Genomic DNA, 21743 nt, shown 5'->3' with positions numbered 1-21743 from the left:
TTCAGGTTAATCCAGTGGGATTTTAAGTGGGGTGTTTGGTAAGTGAGAGAAGAGGTGAAAAGCCTGGCGATTATGGAAATGTGGGATTTCATTGCCAGTCCACACAAATGTGTGTATCTGCCATCAGGGAAATAATACCTCATACTTTCCAGAGTTGCTCTGAACATTTTAAAATGCCATGGTTCAAATTGGTTAATTGTAAAGTAAAACAAAGACCACAAACCCATTCATTATATCAAATGTAAGGGGTTGAAAGTGTGGTCCTGTGGCACCACCTAAACCCCCACATTTATCATTTAAACATTAACTGCAAACAAATGTCACACCATCTTGCCTGTTTCCTTGTAACTAGCCACTCAGGTAGCTGATGCTAAAGAAGCATTAGGTATCAGTGGGTTCTCAAGCAAACAATGCACAACAACCTATGTATGGACTATTGTGTGGAAAGACAATTATTTAGAACCCTCAATGTTACTTGAGGGCTTGATGGGGTATGAGGTCCTACGTCAGTCGTGAATTAACTGTGCATTGTGGTATTATGGGAAAACAAGTTAAATTATGGAAAAATAGGTTGAAATATTAGTCACACACTATTACATCACCTTCAGAAATAATGGAAGTGGTGTAATGCAGCTTTTTTGATATATATAATATTTACATCACCATTAATTAAACCATATTACAAATAGACTATTGCATTAATATTCTGAACATTAACTATAAACAAGACTGCTCATAATGTGGCAACGGTTTGATTCTATATGCCACATTCTCGCTGGACAACAGAGTTGTGGCAGCATGTTGACTACGGAAGCAACCAACCTCCTGTACTTGAATTATAAGTATTTAGAAGCTGCTGGGGTTGGATGTGATGTGGTTGGATGCATTGTGATTACAGATACACATTTGTTGTATCAGTGAACATCTGAACAGTGATTTGCCTGTGCCTGCAGACAAATAGATTGCTTGCAGGTGGGGCTGTGGTTATGCCTGCAGTACTAATGGGACGAGACAAGAATTTAAGGAGGTCAGACGAATGAATGGATGCACATTTGTGAAAGGGTTGGGGTTAGTAGTTGGCGTAGGCAGTTACATAATATGAACTAGATCGACAATAGAAACATGTGCTTTATGTTGAAAACCATTTCTCTGTGCCAACAACACAAGCCAACCCTGTCCTAATTAAGGTGTACGTTGCAAAATGTACGGCTGATATTTTCCCAGGGTTTCTTTAGTTACATGTACTTGTAACTCTTGTCATGTGTTGTACATTAGTTTTTGGTAAATAACCAATTATGAAACGAGTAGCCTTCTTTGCATAAATCGGAATGAAATATCGTTTGAACTTCATACCATTTTTTTACAATTATCACCTGTTTAATTTAACATTGCAGTTCAATTTCAATGAGCATTGCAATTCTGTATTGTCCAATGCGGATGCCTAAACTATACGCAAGATGATATTCAAAATTATTTTTTGCATTAATTTTGAGAAAGCAGCTATGTGGCATAAAAACAAATATATATATCGAGGAAGTAGATACAAATTTCACCAAACTGCATTTTTGCCCGGTTTTAAGCACACGAGGCAATTTTGAAGTTACACATTTCATTTTGCACAGTCTCAGGCATGTGAAATGTGATGAAAGCTGGCACCGGAAGGCAGCCTGGCGGGAAGCTATTTTCATGTTAAAATCTTTCTTTTGGATCTATCCATGCAAAGATGCCAGAATATTACAAGCATCTGTGAAGCCTGGCAGATGATGTATTAATAATTTACATATTGTGCACTGCGTTATTATTTACATATTGTGCACTGCGTTCATATATATATCTCAACAGGCATTTCTAGAGAAGTGTTAACAACAAATTCCAGGGGCCTTGGCGGTTCTTTGAAATTCACACCCAAACTTCCAACCATTTACTTGCGCAGCAACCGAACATTGATACATTCATGACGTAACAAGTCAGTTCACACCAGCTTCGCTCGTAAGACAATCAGATGCTTCTTCAAACGGCACTCTCCACTCTTCCTTCCCTCGGCTGACAAACATTTACTGCCCACCCCCCCACTCACCCGCCGGTCACAATCCTATTAGAATAACTGACACTGGCAGCTTCAACTCAATTAAAGCTGCTGTGAAACGTTACGGTCAGCGGTCCTTAATTGCTGGGGCACGCACAGAACGTTAACCGTGCATGATTAATCTCCGAAATGGGTTTGTCCGTGACCGTGGCTGAGAGGGCCTTCGCACGCCTTACGGCGATCGCAGTTACTCGCACGGGGGGGGGGGGGGGGGGTACAGAGAGAGAGAGAGGGGAGATGGCGCTGTACAAGTGGAAGTGAAGTAAGCAACAACAGAAAAATCCCTGCTACCCACCCACGTCTTAACTCGCACAAGCGGAGACCGCCTTCGCCCTTCCCCTTGACCGAGCCTCCCTCTCTCAGCATCCCCCCCACCCCCGCCGTGCTCCCACTGGCACGGCAACCCCACGGCTTTCTCCCGTCACTCGCTCGGGCAGCTCGGGCAGCAAACTCTCGGCGCTGGCTTGCAACAACCACCACCACCACCAACCACCACCACAACCCCTCCCCACTCTGGACTCTTTGCGCTCTCCGTCCCATCGTGGGCCCAGTGGGGGGGGGGGGGGTCTGCTCTTGCCTTGTCCACCACCCGCTCTCCTCGTGTTTGTCTCTCTGTCTCTCCGTGCCAGTGGCCACTTCGGCTGAGCCATCATCGTTCATCCCCGACTCCTGCGCGCGCGACGCCTCCTCCCGCTGCCGCTTGGTTTTAGCAGCGTGCAGGTTTTTTTTTAAACGCAAATACGCGCACGCGCGCGCGTATTAAATTGACTACTAATCGGTAATAATAATAATTATAAAAGAAAATAACAGCTAGTCCGTGTTCGTCGCCTGGCTCGCTGGCTGAGTGGGGGGGTAGGGGGGGTAGGGGGGGGCTTGTTAGTTTTGGATGCAGTAGGAGAAGAGGAGGCTCAAGCGCAGCGCATTTAAAATCCTGACCAGCTCCGCAGCACGCTCGCGCGCGCGTGAGACCTACGCGTTCCTCCGTCCGTTCACTCATCCCTGGGAGCAAGCCGCCGACTCCAGCACACACACAGACACACAGAGAGCCCGGCCTCCTAGCCCCTCCGACCGACCCCTCTTCTCCTTCTCTGCACCCCTTGGCCATTATGTACGCCGGACGTAAGAGGAGAAAGCCTGTCCAGCGAAGGTACGGTGGTGGGTTTGGGTGTCCGCGGTTATCATCACCATCATCGTCATCGTCGTCGTCCCAGTTCACTTTCGAATGCACACTTCGTTATCATCGCGGCGTTTCACGCAATGGAATGCGACGGCACGCGTTGCACACGCGTATACACGCACATGTACACACACGCACATGTACACGCACGCACATGTACACACGCACGGACATGTATACACACGCACATGTACACACGCGCACATGTACACACGCGCGCACTTGACATACGTGGTGATTTAACATGCATGTGATGTGCGGTGCCCGTAATAGATTCAGCTGTGCATGTTTAACATGAGCGGAGCCTCCGCCTCCTCCTCCTGCTGCTGCTGTTGTTGTATACTTTACAGCACGTGTTCTTGTTGTATACTTTAGAGCACTTAGTCTCCGTGTGTTGCGTCGAGACGCAACGTCGCGCACGACAAGGGCGGTGTGCGGAGGCACGTTTCGTTTGCTGCAGTCTCGAGGTGCCATGCGTGGCGCCTCTCGACAGCAACCACGGACGCCGTCGATGGCTGCAGCACCTTCAGCCGACGCGGCGTGGCCGAAAATGGTCAAAAGACGTTTCGTTGACGGTGCCACGTTGAGGTGGCTCGCTCAGCGCCCGCCGGACGGTGCGTTGTTGATATCGCTGCGGTTATAGTGCAATAAGGAGCGTGGTGTGAACACGCCCGTGAGAACGGTGCTCTCGTAGGTATTGGGTTGCAAAAATTACGTTGACCGCTCGCTCCTCGGGCAGGAAAGCTATTTTTGTGCGCCGTTATATTTGTACGCTGCAAATAACTCGAACGTATTGTTTGCTCAAATTGTATTGCACTCTCGTTTTAGGCATAACGTCAAACATTTGAAATGCAGTATGTAAACATACGAAACACCGATTGCACATGTGCATTCGTGTTCATAGAATGCATACATCATTCACTTGTGCAATGCGGTCTATATGCGAATACAATAATTGTTGAAACAGTATGTCACATGTTTGGCGTATTAACAAATGGTGGTTGCATCGTCTAAACGATTATACAACTATATTCTTGGTTCTTTCGGTAAAGTCACGTAGAAGGGAAACAATAAAATAATAATATTTTGTATTATTTTATTGTTTAATAATAATATTTTTATAATAATATTTTTATTTTATTGTTTCCCTTCTACGTGACTTTACCGAAAGAACCAAGAATATGAATCCCTGCAGTCGCGAAAGCTCTAAATCAAGATTATACAGCTATTCACATAATCCACAAATGTGTAGAGTTTACATATACTGCTGGTTAGCAATCACGACTTGGTGAACTGTCGAATGTAGGCCACCTCAGCCCTGAAGGTTGGTTTTCTGCAGGTTGTATCAACAGGTCAGACGTTCCCAATCGCGGTCATGCTCAACCACAGTCAGCACATTTATCCCTAATTATTGACCACGGTTCCAAGTAACACAAACATTGTGATGCTGCATTGGCAGTGGTGTCACAAGCACATTAAAAAAAAAGAGCTCAACATGAGGAAATATAACATAAACGGCAACGTTTTGGGCAATGGCCTGTTATGAACCTTACATATTTTCACCCAATTTGTATTGTGTCTCTTTGAGGAGATATATATGCTTTTTGTACAATGTGGGCCGCCAATGGAAATGTGGAATTTCCAACTCATTGGCTCAGTGCCATCAGTGGCAATGAACACTGCCCCGTTGGTTTCTTAAGTAAGAAGGCATTTTGACTTGACCTTTGGCATGTTATATATGTGAGGAATGGGTTCGTTTTTTGATGGAGACACCTTTGACAACAATCAATAATATGTGAGGGTTTTTTTTAAAATAAGTTTTGCAAAAAAACTTTCTCATGAAGTCATGGCATGGAATATTCAAAGGTTAGCAGCTACGTAGACTATGTTGTACTATCAATAACATTAACCTATTATCGGGACCGGCTTATATGTGAGGAGTGGTAGCTCATTTATAACTTCACAATGACCTCGACATTTCATCCTTGGTCAAATGAAATTTAAAAAAGTTAAGTATATTTATTGAAACTCGGTGTTAGAATGGACTTACTTTGGTTATTTAACTAAAATCGTATTGAGTGTGTGGGGGATTTAATCAGCATGCCCAGAAAAATTAAAACAATCCATACAGATAGGTCGAAAGTCTACTTTGTGTGCCCTTCAATAGGCCACATCAAATGTCCACTGGCCACAGTGAACATAGTTAATTACTTATATATGTAGAGATATCAACACAACGAAGTGTAGAGATATGCTTGCGAGCAATTACACTGGGAGACGGACAAATGGAAACATGCTTTAGAGAAACAAACACAGGTTCATCATCTTGACAGATAAGAAAAGTGAATAAGCTTGGGCAGAACACACCACGTGATGGGATAATGGCCGATGTACGAGCCAAAGGATAAAACGTGCCCAAGAGGAAGACCGCTGGGGAGATGGAGCTATGAGATCGGTGAATATGCAAGAAGATGGATGGTAACAGAATTAGATCGTGAGCGTTGGCTACAGCGTCGCGAGGCCCTTCATCGGGCCAGTGGATAGACAGTGGCCGATGATAATGACGATAACCACACATACTCCAACTTGAACGCCACAGTCCTGAAGGGTGGGTGTCACTCACGTCGCTGCTTATTCCGCCAAACCTCCTGCTCCTCCAAAGTTGGCGGATTTCACAGGGCATGTGCCACTGTGCCTCAGCATTGCCTCTGCGTCACACGCCCATCGTCCTGAGCCAGCGACGCTCCTTTGCCGGGTTCGTGTGCCTGCAGCACCAAGCTGGTGCCGGTGGAAGGAGCCAAGTCTAACCCATCCAAGCGGCATCGCGAGCGCCTGAATGCAGAGCTGGAACGGCTGGCTGGGTTGCTGCCCTTCCAACAGGACGTCATCTCCCGGCTGGACAAGCTGTCCATCCTCCGCCTCAGCGTCAGCTTCCTTCGTGCCAAGGGCTTCTTCCACGGTGATAACTTTTACACGCGCGCGCGCACACACATATATCGTTTTTTTGGGTGGTAAAGCGTGCTCACGTGCGCAGACACAGGCATTCCAGGATGAAGACACGCACTCGCACATCGTTTCTTCAGGGTAAAGCCCGCGCACACGCAAGGATCTTCTTGGGGCGAAACGTATACACACATAACGCACGCACACGCGTGGATGTCCACGCACGCATGTAAAGTCTTCCAGGTTAAATCCTGGACACTTGTAGAACGTCTTCCAGGTTTAAGACATGAAAGCATGGTTTCACCCATACACACTGTGTCCATTCATCCACCCAACCTGATGAGCAACACCCGCAAACAAGAAAACAATGAACTCAAAAACGAATATATCAGTTTCTGTCATAATGTAACTAAAACCTTTAACATCGTAACGTATTTCACTGACTAAAGCCCACTTTAATTGACACATTACTACAGTATTTGTGTCACATCATACGCTAGTGGTGTGAAATGTAGAGTTTTTAGAGATACAAAGCAACGCCATTCCTTGACAATGTACACATTGTAATTTTACTCGATGTTGCACTGAAAAAAATAAGGAAAACAACTGTAGGTTTACAAAATGTTTTCTAAATGAACATTTTCGAATCAAGCACTACAATCACAAACTGCTTTTGCACATTGGCATTTTAAAACATGTCCTCTCTGGTAAGGATTTTATTTTCCATCTGATGTTAATGATGAGTATCATTTAAATAACATTAAAATCAAGATATTTTTGTCCCTTAGAAATTAATGTAATTTATTCATAATAAAGGTTTTTGGGTTAGATCGCGTTATTTTTAAATATGTCGTAACCCTCCACCACCCGACACGGCCAATCAGCAAAAAAGTGTCACGTTGACAAAAGACAAATAGTTCACTACTTTAGCCCACCAGTGTGTTGAAGAGTGAATCCACAACATTTACAGTTTGAGTACGACGTTTCGCTGGTAATTACATCCAGCATCATCGGGCAATTCGCCAGAATGGTAAAGCCCTCACTTGCTCCCGGTCATAAATAGAGCAGCAGGGTGATGTCATTTAACTTATCAGCAGGGTGACGTCGTCATTTAACTTATGACGTCACCCTGCTGCTCTATTTAAGACTGGGAGCAAGTGAGGGCTTTACCATTCTGGCGAATTGCCCGATGGTGCTGGATGTAATTACCAGCGAAACGTCGTACTCAAACTGTAAATGTTGTGGATTCACTCTTCAACACACCGGTGGGCTAAAGTAGTGAACTATTTGTTGTTTGTCAACGTGACACTTCCTGCTGATTGGCCGTGATGGGTGGTGGAGGGTTACGACACATTTATAAATAACGCGATCTAACCCAAAAACCTTTATTATGAATAATATTTGTCGCGAAAGCCTACGTGTTAAACTAATGTAATTTATCCAGTATAAACATTTTCTTTATTCATGATGCAACACTGACATCTTTGTATGTGTAATATTACTTTCAATGGCCAGTTGAACAAACTTAAAATATTTCCTTTGGCAGAATTTCAATTCAACAAAAAAAACACATTAAGCAGGAGAATACGGTATGTCAGTGTTTGTAGGTCAACAGAGGCCTTGCTTTCGTGGGATATTAATCTGTGGCCTATATTTAAATGACAGTTAAAACCACATTCTAAATTTTTTTTAAGGCCGAAATGGCCACACAATAACAAAACGTTAACCAAGTGCCTTAGATGTTGATTCAAAGTGCGCATGAACTGAGTGGAAATATTGTGTGACCTCTGTGCTATAACGTGTCTAAGCTAAAGCACCCACGCTTTCCTGGATAGTGCCTCTGCCTGTCAACCCAGCGTGTGAGAGATGCCAGAGGGATATGTACAGTCTAATGCTGTATTGCACTTTATAAATCAGACGTATTTGACCTCTTTTTACATAAGGCCGTGCAATGTAGCATCACTTTGCATAATGGTGTTTATCTCAAAATTTGTGTTGTTATTTTAGGGCCATATCATATCAGGTACACGTCTGCTCATGAATTAATGCAATACACATCTGGAACAGTTTGAATCAACACTTTGTTTTGTGGCATTTGTGCCTTTATTTGGGGCGGAGGGGGGGGGGAATAATCATCAGTGATTAAGGAATGTTATATGTGTCGTATGTATAGTCATGTATAATAGGTGCTACGGGTGCGATGGTTGGCAGAGTGGGTTGGCAACCCCAGGGGTCGCCGGTTCGAATTCGATCTCCTAGCGCCGCGTTTGAAACAATCAAGTTATTTTTGTTTGTATCTCCTTGCCTCTGTCCACCCAGCAGTATAAATGGGTAACAACATCACAGTGTCCCAGACAGTATGAGAATAATTGATAATATTTTAAGGTTATATTTTTCTTATATTTTCTTAATTGTGTTTGTTATTTCGTTTTATTTGTTTTAACGTGCGCTCTTAAATATTTGTAGTTTATGCTATAGCGATAAGACATGGAATATCGATAGTCTCTACTCTTCAGTTTCCTTGGTGAAATGGACCTACGGCCTTGCTCAACCCAGACCAGCTCGCTCAAGAAGCTCAATAAAGAGTTTATTGATGGGCTTAGTTCTAAGACATTTGGCCGGTGTGAAAAGTAGGTCGAGTACCCACTTGACACTTGTAGAGGTCCTTTTGCCAGCAGTGGCATGTGCAAGACATTGCAGGGCTGAACCTATACTTTTTCTAAATATATGACTTGAATCCAAGCATGTCTTCTTTGAAAGTAGCCCAAGGTTATAATGCCAGAAAGAGCTTATGTGAACTACTTATTGGACATAGCTTATCTCACAACCATGCATATCAGCTATTAAAAGCTTTGCATTTATTGCAGCCTAACGTGAAAACACTATGCAATTAATTAGGTTAAGAGTGCAATAATTACTTATTGATGTTACGGCATACCGAATTATTATCAGCACTGCGGAATCTGCCACACTTGATATGTGTGCATGTGTTTTTTTTTTAAATATCAAGTCTTTTTACAAACTACAGTACTCTATATGATACACTGCCGCTCAGATGACATGTCACAGTGCTATAACCATTATTTTAGTCTCCATTAATGTAATAATCCTTGCAATTACCACCAACATAATAACCTCTCTCTTTAGCCGTAAGTCTCATTATCACGTAAACACATAATCCACAACATTTTATAAAAGCTACAAAAACATTGTACAGAAGATTAATATCGACGGGACACATTCTTATACTCCAATACTTTAGTTGAACTTTACCATCTTGTGACGTTTACATCTGTCACTATACATTATTTACATTTGTGTACAATGCGCACTTCAATAATAGCTATTACATGATACATGTTCAGGTCTCTGTCCTATCACAGTACAGTATTATACATTTTCACGCGAGCAATTTGACTAGGGCTGAGAAGAAATGTGTTTTACACATTTGCCAATCTCAATTCAACACTGTAGGACACCACGTGCATCATCACAGTGCTGCATGCAATGTTACGGTGCGATACTCAACAAATGTATTTCCAGATGTTCACTATAATATATACAATGCATTTGTGTATGTTTATGCACCCGTGTAGATTGCGTGTTTTCCTGTGTGCTTTGTGAGTAGGTGGGAGTAAACTTAAATTGTGTTAAGAGGCAGTTTATTTAAAAGTCCAACAATTTTATAGCAAAAAAGTTTAACACGAAATAATAATCAGCGTGATTGTGGAAGTTATACAAAACAAATCCAAAAAAGCAGACAATACACAACTTCTTCCCATATATGTCCCCCTAAATAATAACACAACTCTCTTCTACACATTCCATCAGCCACACAGCATTTTGGGAGTTATTTTTCGTCAGCAGGATTGGTTTAATACAAGCATACTTAGGACCGGTTTCCACATTCACTGTCTGGTCAACACAATCACAGCTTGCTTAAACAAATGCTGGTGAACTGCCAGACGATTTCTTCTCTATCTTAGATATGTCCTAAGTCTCTGCAAAACTACTGTGTATGTATAATGCATAACACTAAATCATAACTTGCGTCATTGTGAAGAATATATCAGTAACAAAATAAGCAGATAACATTTCCTCTGTCACATGCCTGTCCATCCAATAAAAACAAGTTCAAATGTGTTTTACATATCCCTTCAGCCATGTGGCCTTCTGGGTAGGAGTGATTGTGCAAAAAGGATGGGATGTTTAAAAAATATATACTTTACGTCTAATTTGTATGTGCAGGGATAAAATCTGGACAGGAGGTTAGTATCATTTGCTATTTAAAACAAGCATGATCTTTTTCCACGACGTTAATGAAATGAAGATTTGCTTTCAAATGCGGACTTTATTTCGCAATGTTTTCATCGACAACATCTGCGCTGCGTTAAAATAAGATTAACTTTTGCCGTTAAAATCTCGGCAGCGAAACCACCCCCCCCAAAAAAAAATATCCAAAGATGCATTGTGGCGTTGCGTCTCCCGGAATAAGTTTTGCACGATCGCACCGCTGCAACGCAGCACGCCAGGGTAGAGTAAAAATGGTCAAGAACAATATAGGGGGCAGAGTGGGGGGGGGGTGCTGCAAATCGCTTAACTGCAATATTTATTTGGGAGGAACGGCCGGTAGCGTTTGTCTTCGCGAAAAAAGGTGGGTCGACGAACCGCGTCCAAAGCACTTTGCTCCGAGACGCTTAATGCGAGACGCGTGATTCCAAATAGACCATCACATTACACTCTACTGTATAAGCTATCCTTAGCCTTAGTAATTATTGGTGCACGTGCGCACTGTAATGAGGTCATTGTGCTCTGTTGCTTTTTGCAAATACAGTACAGATGGGTGGCAGGAAAACTACACTGTGAGTGTGCATGGTTTATTTAAACAAAAGCAAAACAGAGTTCGGTGAATAACTTTTAGGATCATCAATGTTGTGTGATATTTACTCAACAATTCGTCATCCCCAAGCGGAACTCGATTAAATAATTACACATTTCGCAGCGGTTGTAATCAAATCAGAAACAATTGCATGCATCCTGTATGCCAGGAACGTGTGCTGTAGAAGCGGTGGGTGTAAACTATGCCAGGAGTCTCGCTATAACCAGGCTGGCAGAGACAAATATAAAAAATAATAGTTACATAGTTTCCCCGCCTGTCCACGTAAATGTGTGTTCAGATGCTTCTGAGTTCGGGTAATTCTTTGATAAAGGTCGCAGCTTAAATGTTTACAAAAAAATCAGTGGAGAGTGGCGGTCCAATTGAAAGCATTATGGTTTGCAATGTCACACGGGAGGGGGCTGGGGAGCTGGGTGATGGGGGGTGGGGAAGTGTGGGTGACAGCGGGGTAGAGAGAGCCAGAGCACGGCGTGTGTGCACTAGCAGCGCTGTGGGAAAATGAATTTTTAATTCCTTTTGGAATGAAATGCCTTCTGACAGCTGTCACTAAATAATGCAGCGAGTCTGACTTGTCCGCGGAGAGCGGGGCACTTTGTGTGCAACGCGGGGCCCATGTCTGCGTGCGTCGGCCCGGCGCTAGAAATGTCCTCATTAATACAAGAGATCTCTACAAGCTGGGCCCCATTGTGTGCTGCTTTGTTTTCTCAATAATTAGTGGGGTGTGGTTGGGAATTAGCTTGGCTCCACGGTTGGAGATTTTTTTTTCCTTTCTGGCGCGCAGTCGTTTTTTTCTTTCTCCGTGCTTGTAAATGCCAAAACGTGAAGGCCGCGCGCATTGGCGAAGTCCATTCATGGAAATGTCTACAGCATTCATAATAAAATAAGCACAAGTGTTTTTTTTTTTTACACATTGCTTTGGTGAGTGGGTCCTTTAAGACCACTATATTTTTTTCTCGCACATGGAGAAGTCCTTGTGAATTGACTAAATCCCCAAAATGTTGAATTCCTTGGTGTGAACAAAGGGTTAATGTTTACATAGGTTGAATGAAATAGCTGGACAAGCCACTGTATAAAACTCTCAAGTTGCAGAGGCTGTGTAATTAAGCCATTAATGGCACTGGAGTGCTTGACTAAACCTCCACAGAGTGATGGGGCACAGGTCAAGGGCTCCAGCACCAACATTCCCTCTGGGGTTCCCTGATAATAACATTCCTGATGGGGCATTCCCTTGAGAAGAATATCCGAGTGGTTAACTTACAAGGCTCAACCTTTTGAGGATCCCCTGAAACGAAGGGCTGAGGGCAAGTGTTTTCCTTGTCTGCGACTTAATAGATGACTAAATCATGTCACTGATGCAGTTCTAAATACTCTTTAAGTCTGGGGTTCTTCTTAACCTGGGGTGCACGCACCCTCTGGGGATGCGAGATGCCCATTCTGGGGGGTGCGAGACATGGCCAGATTTTTTTAGAAAGTAAATAATCGAAACAAATTAAACACGGGCACGTAAGTACAACTTACTTTGTTTAATCAAATCTGTGTGTTTAGTAACATACATGTGTTTTTTTTTACGATTGAGAACCAAGGCTGCAGCAAATGTTAAGAAACAATGCTCTAAGTTTTGATTTAATGCTCCAAGTTTTGATTTAAAGCTTTCGTGACTGCAGTGATTCATATTCTTGGTTCTTTCGGTAAAGTCACCACGTAGAAGGGAAACAATAAAATAAAAAAAAAAATCTAATTTATTATTTTATTGTTTCCCTTCAACGTGACTTTACCGAAAGAACCAAGAACGTGTCAACCGGTCTAAACAGCAAAAAAATCATCAACAATTTGCACTTTTCATAGCCCAGATGGAATTATAAAAAAACATCGAAGTATGAAAAACGTGGATCTGTTGTTTATTAATCTTATAAGCTTGGCATTTAACATATATAACAGAACATGAAATACTACACAGCATGGTAATTGTCTTAATGAGATACATTGTCATTGTAGGGCTTTTCCACCAATTTGACAGAGGATTTTACAATGTTTTATACTTGCAGAGGTGTATGCTCATTACGTATGTGCTTTGTAAGAGCACTTTATTTTAATGATTCAAATCGTCTCCTACAGTTACCATTGTCTGTTAACACATGGATGAATTGTTTACCCTGGCACATGTTGCATGCTTCATCTGGGTTACTCAAAAGGATAATGCCACCCAAGCCAAGGTCAAGAACGCATTTTTATAAATGATAAACTGTATAGACAGAGGCAAGTGTTTGTATGCAAGAGAGCCAGATAACAAGGGCTGGGCAAATACGCCACGTGAAGTGTGGATGCAATGGGTGAGCCCCTCTACAGAGTTGAATTTCCAAGTTTGTAGTGGCTCTAAAAGCTCCAAATGCTACCTTAAAGGAATCTTAACGATTGAACAAAAGCCTAGAAATCTGAGGCGTGGCCCGTGCATTGACACTTTCCTTTACTTTAAAGTGCTTTAGTTTGTTCCTGAGCTGGATGGATTTCCACCAAATCTGAAAAAATTCTAGGAATGTGTTACCACTGCCTGCTTTGTATAACGCAACTGTCTAAAGACATGGTAATGGCGAATGGTGCCTCCTAAGAAAATGGTTATTTAGTGGAAGTACATTCAACCTTAAGGTGCAGCATCAACAATTGCTAACAAAGCATACAAAATAACAATCCGCAGCTTACAAAAGGCAACGTAAGCAACGTATTTCTTGCAAATTGAATGATCCAAATTAATGGGCCTCCAGTTCACATGGCTTAACATGCTTCTCAAAAAATACGTCAAATACAATCTCTACTTGCATTACCCAGTACTGTAACAATTGAGAAATAATATAAATTATTAATACAATTTCAAATTAATAATTTCGACAGGTCAACAACCTTTACCTGTCTGCTTTCTATTCACTGTATGTTCAGAAATGTTAACAATGTTTTCTGGATGTTTTCCAGAAAAATATACTCCATGCCAAATATGGAATGCCTGTTCTAAAGCAGTAGTCAACTGCCAAACTCACGTCTCTGGTGACTTTAAATATTGAGGTCAAGGACGTTTTCTGGGACTATTAAAGACATCACAAAATTGCAGTGGTTGAGAGTAAATTTTATTCATGCTGTCACTTGGCCGGTCCTCACAAATAAATATTTCAGTCAAGCGATTTGCAGCATCCCCCATGCCCCCTTTTATTGTTCTTGACCCTTTTTACTGCACCGTAGCGTGCACGCAGCGGTGCGATCGTGCAAAACTTATTCCGGGAGACGCAACGCCACAATGTATCTTAGCAGAATTTATTGGGTTTTTCTGTTCTTAAACGCTGCCGAGATTTTAACACGCAAAAGTTTATCTTATTTTAACGCAGCGCGGATTTTGTCGATGAAAACATGTGCAAATAGTATTGAGGATTGTGGGCATTAGTTAGAGCTTGGCAGAGAGGAAAAAAACAAACTAGTTGTGGTAATTTCACCTGCAGTGCCATAAACAATGGGGAATGTAAGCTTTATATAAAGTTGGATTTGTGTGGCAGGGATTTTAGATTTGCGCTCATTATGAAGGCCATGGATTACTCCAAAGTCAAGGGCAGCTCAGCTGAAATGATTGGCAGGGACTCACATGACCATCGTACCATAGAAAATATGCCACACGCTGTGGAAAAGCCATCTCACCGTGTTTAGTTAAATGCATTTGTTGTGATTCACACTCTATAAATGTAACTTGCCATCATCATCGCCGGCCATGATCAATTCACTTCTGGATGAAGGCCTCTCCAAATCATCGCCATCTCTCATGTTTTTAGATGTAGCTGCCATTATAGAAACGGAAAATGTATTATTTATTTGCATATATTTCCATGCTGTAGTTAATGTGCAAATATGGTCAAATGAAAATAAGTACGTCATCTAAACAAATGTAAATTAACTATTTTAATACATTCTATATATTTAGTTTTTAAATAATCTTGGTTCTACAAAGCTTAAATTAACATAAGTCAATTTTGTTTAGACATTTTAAAGAGTATACTTGTGAGTAATTTTGGGCTGTAGAATTGGTGCTGTCGATACTTGAACTTTTTAAGTTTTAATGTTCATGACAAATCTACCTTAAAATCATGCACTTAATTGTTGATGCAATTGTCTTCGTAAAATGTTTATACACATTTATATTCGCGAAGATTGTCTCGTTTAAGACACGAGCAGTGTTACACTACTGCAGTTCAGTGAGATGAGTTTGCGCTAAAAGTAAAACAACTGATGTGATGTGGTCTTCCTTTGTGGTGTCACGATTTGTAACAATTACCGCTCCTTTAAGATAGCACCTGTGAATTTTCAGTGCAGGATAGTTTCTTTTTCACAATCAATCTTTATTTAGACTGGAGACATCCGATGAACTATAACGTTTTTTTTTCTTTCACAGATGTCTCGGCAGCATTGTCGTACATTCACTTTTGTTCGTGTCCATGCTAATACACACATAAGGTATACTCTATAAAGTTGATGGCAAAGCTCAATACCCTAAACAAATAAATATAATACTTAATTGTGGCTGGAATGCAATAAAATTAACCTTTTTTATGCTGATGTTAATTGAACTGGGGATTCTAATTTACATAATTACAATAAAGTGTTAACGTAACCTTTGTCAATGGTGTCCGTTTGACATTTTATATAAAACCCAACCCTTGCAGATATTGTCAAGGCTCTGTTAATGCCCCTGTAAAATATTATTCTCAAAATTCATCTGCACGTGCCTCAGAGTGTTTCCTGTGTGCTGTACTCGTAACTAATTGGCATGTTCTGTTTACGTGACAAACCTTACTAATTGGCTGTGTCGGGCGGTAACGAACATTTTATATTTATGCGCTGTAACCCAAAAAACACTGTATTATGAATGAAGATGAACGATGAAATTAATTGCCTTACCGTTAGAGCATTAGTGGTGATATAGCTGGAAGACAGCCACACTTAAAGTAAATGTACCTTTTCCCGTTCTGAGAACGTACACGTACAAACGGAATCGGAAGTAAAAGGGCATGCGGGAGGGCGTATGCCACAGTTTGGCGCCAGCTATCATAGAGTGCGGTCGTGTCGCTACAGTTCTCTGCGGTGAGTACAATGTCTTTAAAAACAGTGGCGCTACGCCTCTCTAAAGAAAATAAACGCTAACCGCTTGCGCGTTCCGAGATTCAGCGGTGAACTGAGCCCACCCTACAAATTGCAGACATCTCGGAACGGGAAAGGGTTAATATATGTTTCAATTGTCAATGGGCTAAAGCTCCCTCTCGTGGAGTCCCTTCTGCCAGCAGGGCTGCACCGTTACCTTTTCTTGTATGAGACAACTGTTAGACTCTCAAATGATTGTATCTAACTGCCAAAAAAGTAACAAAAATTCCGTCAAATTCCGTGATCAACGTCACTGAATACAATTAGCCATGATGATAATAATTCTAATAATGAGACAGCCAAAAACAAAACTAAAAACACATTTTGTCTCGGAGAACGAGAAGCAGTCGCCTCCACACGAGCTGGTAACTGCGTCTGATTAGGCCCAGGAGCGATCTGTGTGGCAGCAACGACAAAAAGTGGACGGCCCAACCAACACTGGCCCGTTCGTTTTTACCCCGAGATAGGGAGGTGACTGGGTAATGAGGCTATTGACCTGTCCCTTTCGATCACTGAGTGAAAAACTACATGAATGAACGAACCCTCACGTGAACACCAGTAATGTAGATAAGTGCACTTTTATAGTGAGTTTCATTTAGACCGGGCCTCATTACAAATGCTCAGGGCATTCTATGAAAGTGCCATGAATGTCTGCGAAGCCAGCATGCCATTAAATGAGAAAACATCTGTCCTCGAGTTACATTTGTGTGGCATTATCTTTGGCACACACACCATTAGATGCAGCTGTGTCTATCTGCAGGTAAGGTCTGGCTTTTTTTTCTTATGTGATTTACTTGACCGGTGGAGGACTTGCCCCTACAAAAACCTCAGCTTTCAACTGCACTTTACATTATACAGTAGTTGTGTTTGGTTTAAACATAAATCTACTGTCCAAGAGTTAATGTTCTGATTTTATTTCATGTAAACTTCTACAGCTTCTTAAATTGTAGACATATAACGACAAATTAATCTGCCACACTAACACGAAAACTTAATTTTATTCACTGTGCATAGAAAAACAAATGTAAGTTGGAAGTGGTACAGCCACTCACGCCCCCATACGTATGTGGAAATGGTGAATTAAAAAAATCCCTGGCCAGATCTCGGAGCTTATCCTCACATTTGACATCTAGTTCCTACTGCTTGCAGTTAATTATGCTGAGCTGTCGCAATGACCGGCTGGCCTGGTGGTGTGAGAGCATGTGTTAAGTGGTGACGGGTGAGGCATCTAGGGATGAGGCTCTTGGAGCTCATTGGGAAAGGCCATTAACTCTAGATGATGAAAGAATATCTTAATCTTCTTTCATGTGGTGGTGCTTTCTGCTCATTTATTATTTACGTCAAGCTTTTGAATGGAAGTCTTTACGAGTGGGTGAAGTCCTCTGACAGTTCCATAGCTGCAGCTCCATAAACACATTTTGTGGTCCCGGGTCACAGAAGCCTTCAAAGAAAACCTAGCTGGAGTTTCAGGTGTATGCACTGTGTGAAAGCAGTGTTGCTATAGCGGCTTTAGCCTAATGTGTTTTAGATATAATTCTTATTTTTTCTTCCCAAGGCCAGATGTGACAAATGTTAATCAAGCATTTGAGCCATCCATTGTTTTTTTGGTCTTTATTCAACCATTCATCCCTTTGCGAGAAACCAATGCTCTAGAATAGGAATGTGGAATATCGGCCCATCATTTCAGGGCTTCAAGCAGGAGATGTGTACTTTCTCTTCCCGCACGTGAGCGATAAACCACTGCCCATGTTTATGCTTGTGTCTTTATAACTATTAGTCATGCTGCGTTGGCCTATAATACCTGCTACAATATACAATAGTTATACTTAGACATGATAAAGTTATTTATATTCATTTAGGTAAATGTTCTTAGCATGCATGTCAAATTCAGCTACATTATGCAGTGAAATATGTTAGATGTGTAAACAAAACCTCATGCCTTCTCTTTTCTTTGGTTATAGCACTGTACTGCAAATATTGTTCATACAATCTATAGATGTTTTAAATTCATAATAAAACCACCAATGATTCTAAATACTGTTGCTGGGCTCATCACTTGAACTTCCAAAGGAAATCATGGGATACAATTTCTCGGTGGATAAAAAAAATACCTCAGTGAAAGCTATAGTATACCGGTTAAACGGTGGATATGTAGGCCATACTGATTTTTATTCAGTTGATTTATTGCAAAAAATGTAGTTACAAAGCAGAATTTTGTGAAGAGCAAATACGATTTATTTTGCGATGAAAACTATGGCACGTAATTTACATTTCACGTAAAAATTCTGCTACGTTGTGATTTTTGGAAAGACTCGCATTTTATCAAAATAACTTACTTCTTGTTTGACTTACAAAAAAAAACTGCTCTTGTCCACATCTGAGGTAAAAATCAAAATATGAAACATGTCATTCCCAGAACCAGCGCAGTGTTTATCGACCACAATGACCAAGCAACCAAGTGTAACAGCAATCTTGCACTTGATGGCAGTGCTATTTTTGCACTTATCTAATTATAGCTTTATTTCCATGCTTGTATGCAACAGCTGAGGGGGGGGGGCGATTAGTGGCTTGTGCAGGAGGATCATGTCTCCCACGATTGCCCCGCAACCAAACAGTGAGAGAAGCCACTGTCGGGGCTTGAATTGCCACGCTAAGTTGTGTAGTTGCTGGCTGTGGCGTCTGCCAAAGTTCACTTGCTCAGCCCAAGTACTTCCCCACTCACCCACCCGCCCCTCCTGATTGATCCTCCCACAAACAGAAGTCTTACTCGGCGGTCACGCTGGTGGACTCTGTTGCGTTTGTTTGTTTGTTTATTGGCCTCGCCTGTTGTGTGATGTGTGTGTGTGTGTTTTATGTTCATAAGCATCCAAAGACATAAAACAAGCTTGGCCTACGTTCACGTAACCATAAATTAATGTTCTCCTTTGAACTCACTACGAGCGTTTATCTGGAATCAATCAAGACCCCTTAAGTTTATTTTTGACTCTATAGGTTTCATGATTATTTCCATGAATTGTTTGTGAAAGTTTTAATTTGAGATAATACAATAGAATATACATTTTGGAATATATGTTCATATATATTTAGTGTGCATATTTTTACACAGGTACACAATGCTACTTGGAAATTGCCTTTTGTTATGTTTTCACTGATTTTCATTGAATACTGTGTTGAAGTTTACATAGGGTCAAGCATAAACACATCAATGGGCTCTAAAAATATAGGAGAGGGTGTGAGAATGTGGGAGGTAGCACTGTGTGTCTAATTTTAGCAAATACAACAAAAATACACCCACTTGAAGTCACTTAAAAGCCATTACTGTTGTATTCATCATCATCACGGTCCACGGGCAGATAGCCCGTAGGTGTCCACTTTATATTTCATTATTTGTTTCCACTTTCCTCTGTCTTGTGCCAATATGCTCTTGTACAGCCACATTTTTCAGGCACCAATCTCTGATCTTGTTGTGAAGCCGTTCTCTGCTAGGTCTTCCTCTGTTTCCGGTTCCCTACCATTTTTCAAAACAACACACTTTTGTTCCTGTATCAGTTCACTTGAGCCATTTTCCAGGTGTGGCGAGGCAGGAAGGCAGGGATGGTAAAATTGTGAAATACGAGAGGTTTGACCTGCTCCACAGGCTTCAGTATGGGAGTCCTCAGCAGTCAGAATCAGAATCTTTATTTAGACTGGAGGAATCCGATTAGCTATGAAGCTCTTTTTCACATATATCCAGTGGGGAGAAAGTCAGAAAGTTACATCAACAAACAATACAAAAAAAAACATATGACCTTAAGATAGAAAAAAATGTAAGCAAGTCGTTATAAATATGAATAGATTTTGATTTAAAGCTTTCGTGACTGCAGGGATTCATATTCTTGGTTCTTTCGGTAAAAACCACAAGAAAATTAAAAAAACTATTATTGTTGTGGTTTTCATACCTGATGATGATTGCTTGTGTTGCAGTCGAAACGTCGTGAGAATTGTATTGTTTTATATTTTTATTATTTTATTGTTTCCCTTCTACGTGACTTCACCGAAAGAACCAAGAATATAATATGAATAGAGTTTGAAAGTACAAATTTGCACAAGTACATACATTTCTGCTGATTCGTCAACACCAATTGATTCGGCCAATATATTCATCTTCACCCAAAGTGATAAAAACATTGATATACATTATAAGCACTATATTTCTGAAGTTATTTACCACAATTCATGCATTTTGTAAGTTTATTTTAATGTTATTTTTTATTCTTTCCCATAATGCAATATTTTATACCAGGGAATTCTTATTTTATAAAGTATATTTTTGACAAAGTGCTCTCACAGAGGCAGGTTGTAAAACAATACGTTATAAATATGTTCTAAATCACAATATCCAGCCATTCTTTCCCCTTTTTTTGTTATTATCGGTCCTGGCCCACGGATTTTGCTTCGGAGCCAGTATTTGTTTCACACACTGCCAAGTATATATAAGTGGTCACTTATTTGCAGTCAAGTGTATTTTTTTAGAAAACCACGTTGAGGACCCAAGAAACCATGATTAGCAAATTGACGAAAAAACCCGTAACACAATTAAATAAAGTACAATAACGAAGCAAATATAAATCGGAGCAAAAAATAATCACTTCACAGGCAAAATAAAAAAATACATATACTGCACGAACGTTCATCAATGTTAAAATCAAACAAACTTTGTTCGGCTCAAGTGCGCTCGGACTAAGCACTATTAAAACCGTTCAACACGAGCAGATTTAGCGCTTCGTGCACTAACGTGTACAAAGGCAGTACAATCGCAAGTTGCTACGTTTTTATTGTTGTTTATCGTACAGAAGCTACAGTTTTAGCATGAAACGGTGACGCTGGTGAGCTGGGAGCTCCTCGTATGACCGACGCGCGGCGATTAGCATGCGAGGAGGAGGTGCCGCAGCTGTGTGATCACGGACATGCCCTGCGGGCCAGCATGAATTCATGTTGTGAGTTGACAAGTCGACAAGGCACCCTAATAGACCACCCACCACTGGCTCATGGCCTTTATAGGCTTAAGCCTGCTGTGAGACACAAGCGGCATGCTGCCACTCTTACGCACAATTCCCCAAATGTAAACAGATGTACACAATGTCTGGCGGTGCAGTCATGTGACATGTAGATTTTGTCCTCTGACCCCGGCGTTGTTTTGAATGGCTAATGCGTCATGCCATTCAAGGTCAATGCTGTGCTAAATAGCCTATGCTGTGCCTTGATCATGACAGCTATTTCAATAATCAGCTGCTTGCAAATAGGTTGAACATGTTTTTTTTATACTACAGACAATTGTTATATGTGATAATACATGTACAGTACCGATACATATTTGTTTAATTGACACATTTTAAAGAAATACCAATTTTATTTTAGTGCAACCATGGACAACTGGTCTAGGAAGGAGACATTTCAATAAATGTATTTTTTATTCAATCAGGGGGAGAAGA

At 41.2% G+C, this 21743-nt stretch overlaps 1 protein-coding gene across 2 annotated transcripts in view; it reads left to right on the top strand.

Annotated features, from left to right (window-relative positions):
- The first annotated feature begins 2460 nt into the window (after positions 1 to 2460).
- Positions 2461 to 21743, top strand: part of LOC116938332 (aryl hydrocarbon receptor-like) — a 107158-nt gene continuing 87875 nt past the window's right edge. For both annotated transcript variants that reach the window (XM_032945452.2, XM_032945445.2), the window contains exons 1-2: positions 2461 to 3233; positions 6035 to 6222. In XM_032945452.2, coding sequence (XP_032801343.1) covers positions 3193 to 3233; positions 6035 to 6222 — 229 coding nt within the window. In that variant the 5' untranslated portion in view covers positions 2461 to 3192. The remainder of the gene's footprint in view (positions 3234 to 6034; positions 6223 to 21743) is intronic.

This window comes from Petromyzon marinus, chromosome 4 (genome assembly GCF_048934315.1).
Source record: "Petromyzon marinus isolate PM22_M1 ecotype Great Lakes invasive population chromosome 4, UKy_Petmar_22M1.pri1.0, whole genome shotgun sequence".
Lineage (NCBI taxonomy): Eukaryota > Metazoa > Chordata > Hyperoartia > Petromyzontiformes > Petromyzontidae > Petromyzon > Petromyzon marinus.
The sequence above is the reverse complement of the archived record's forward strand: the minus strand, read 5'-3'. Positions and strand labels throughout refer to the sequence as shown.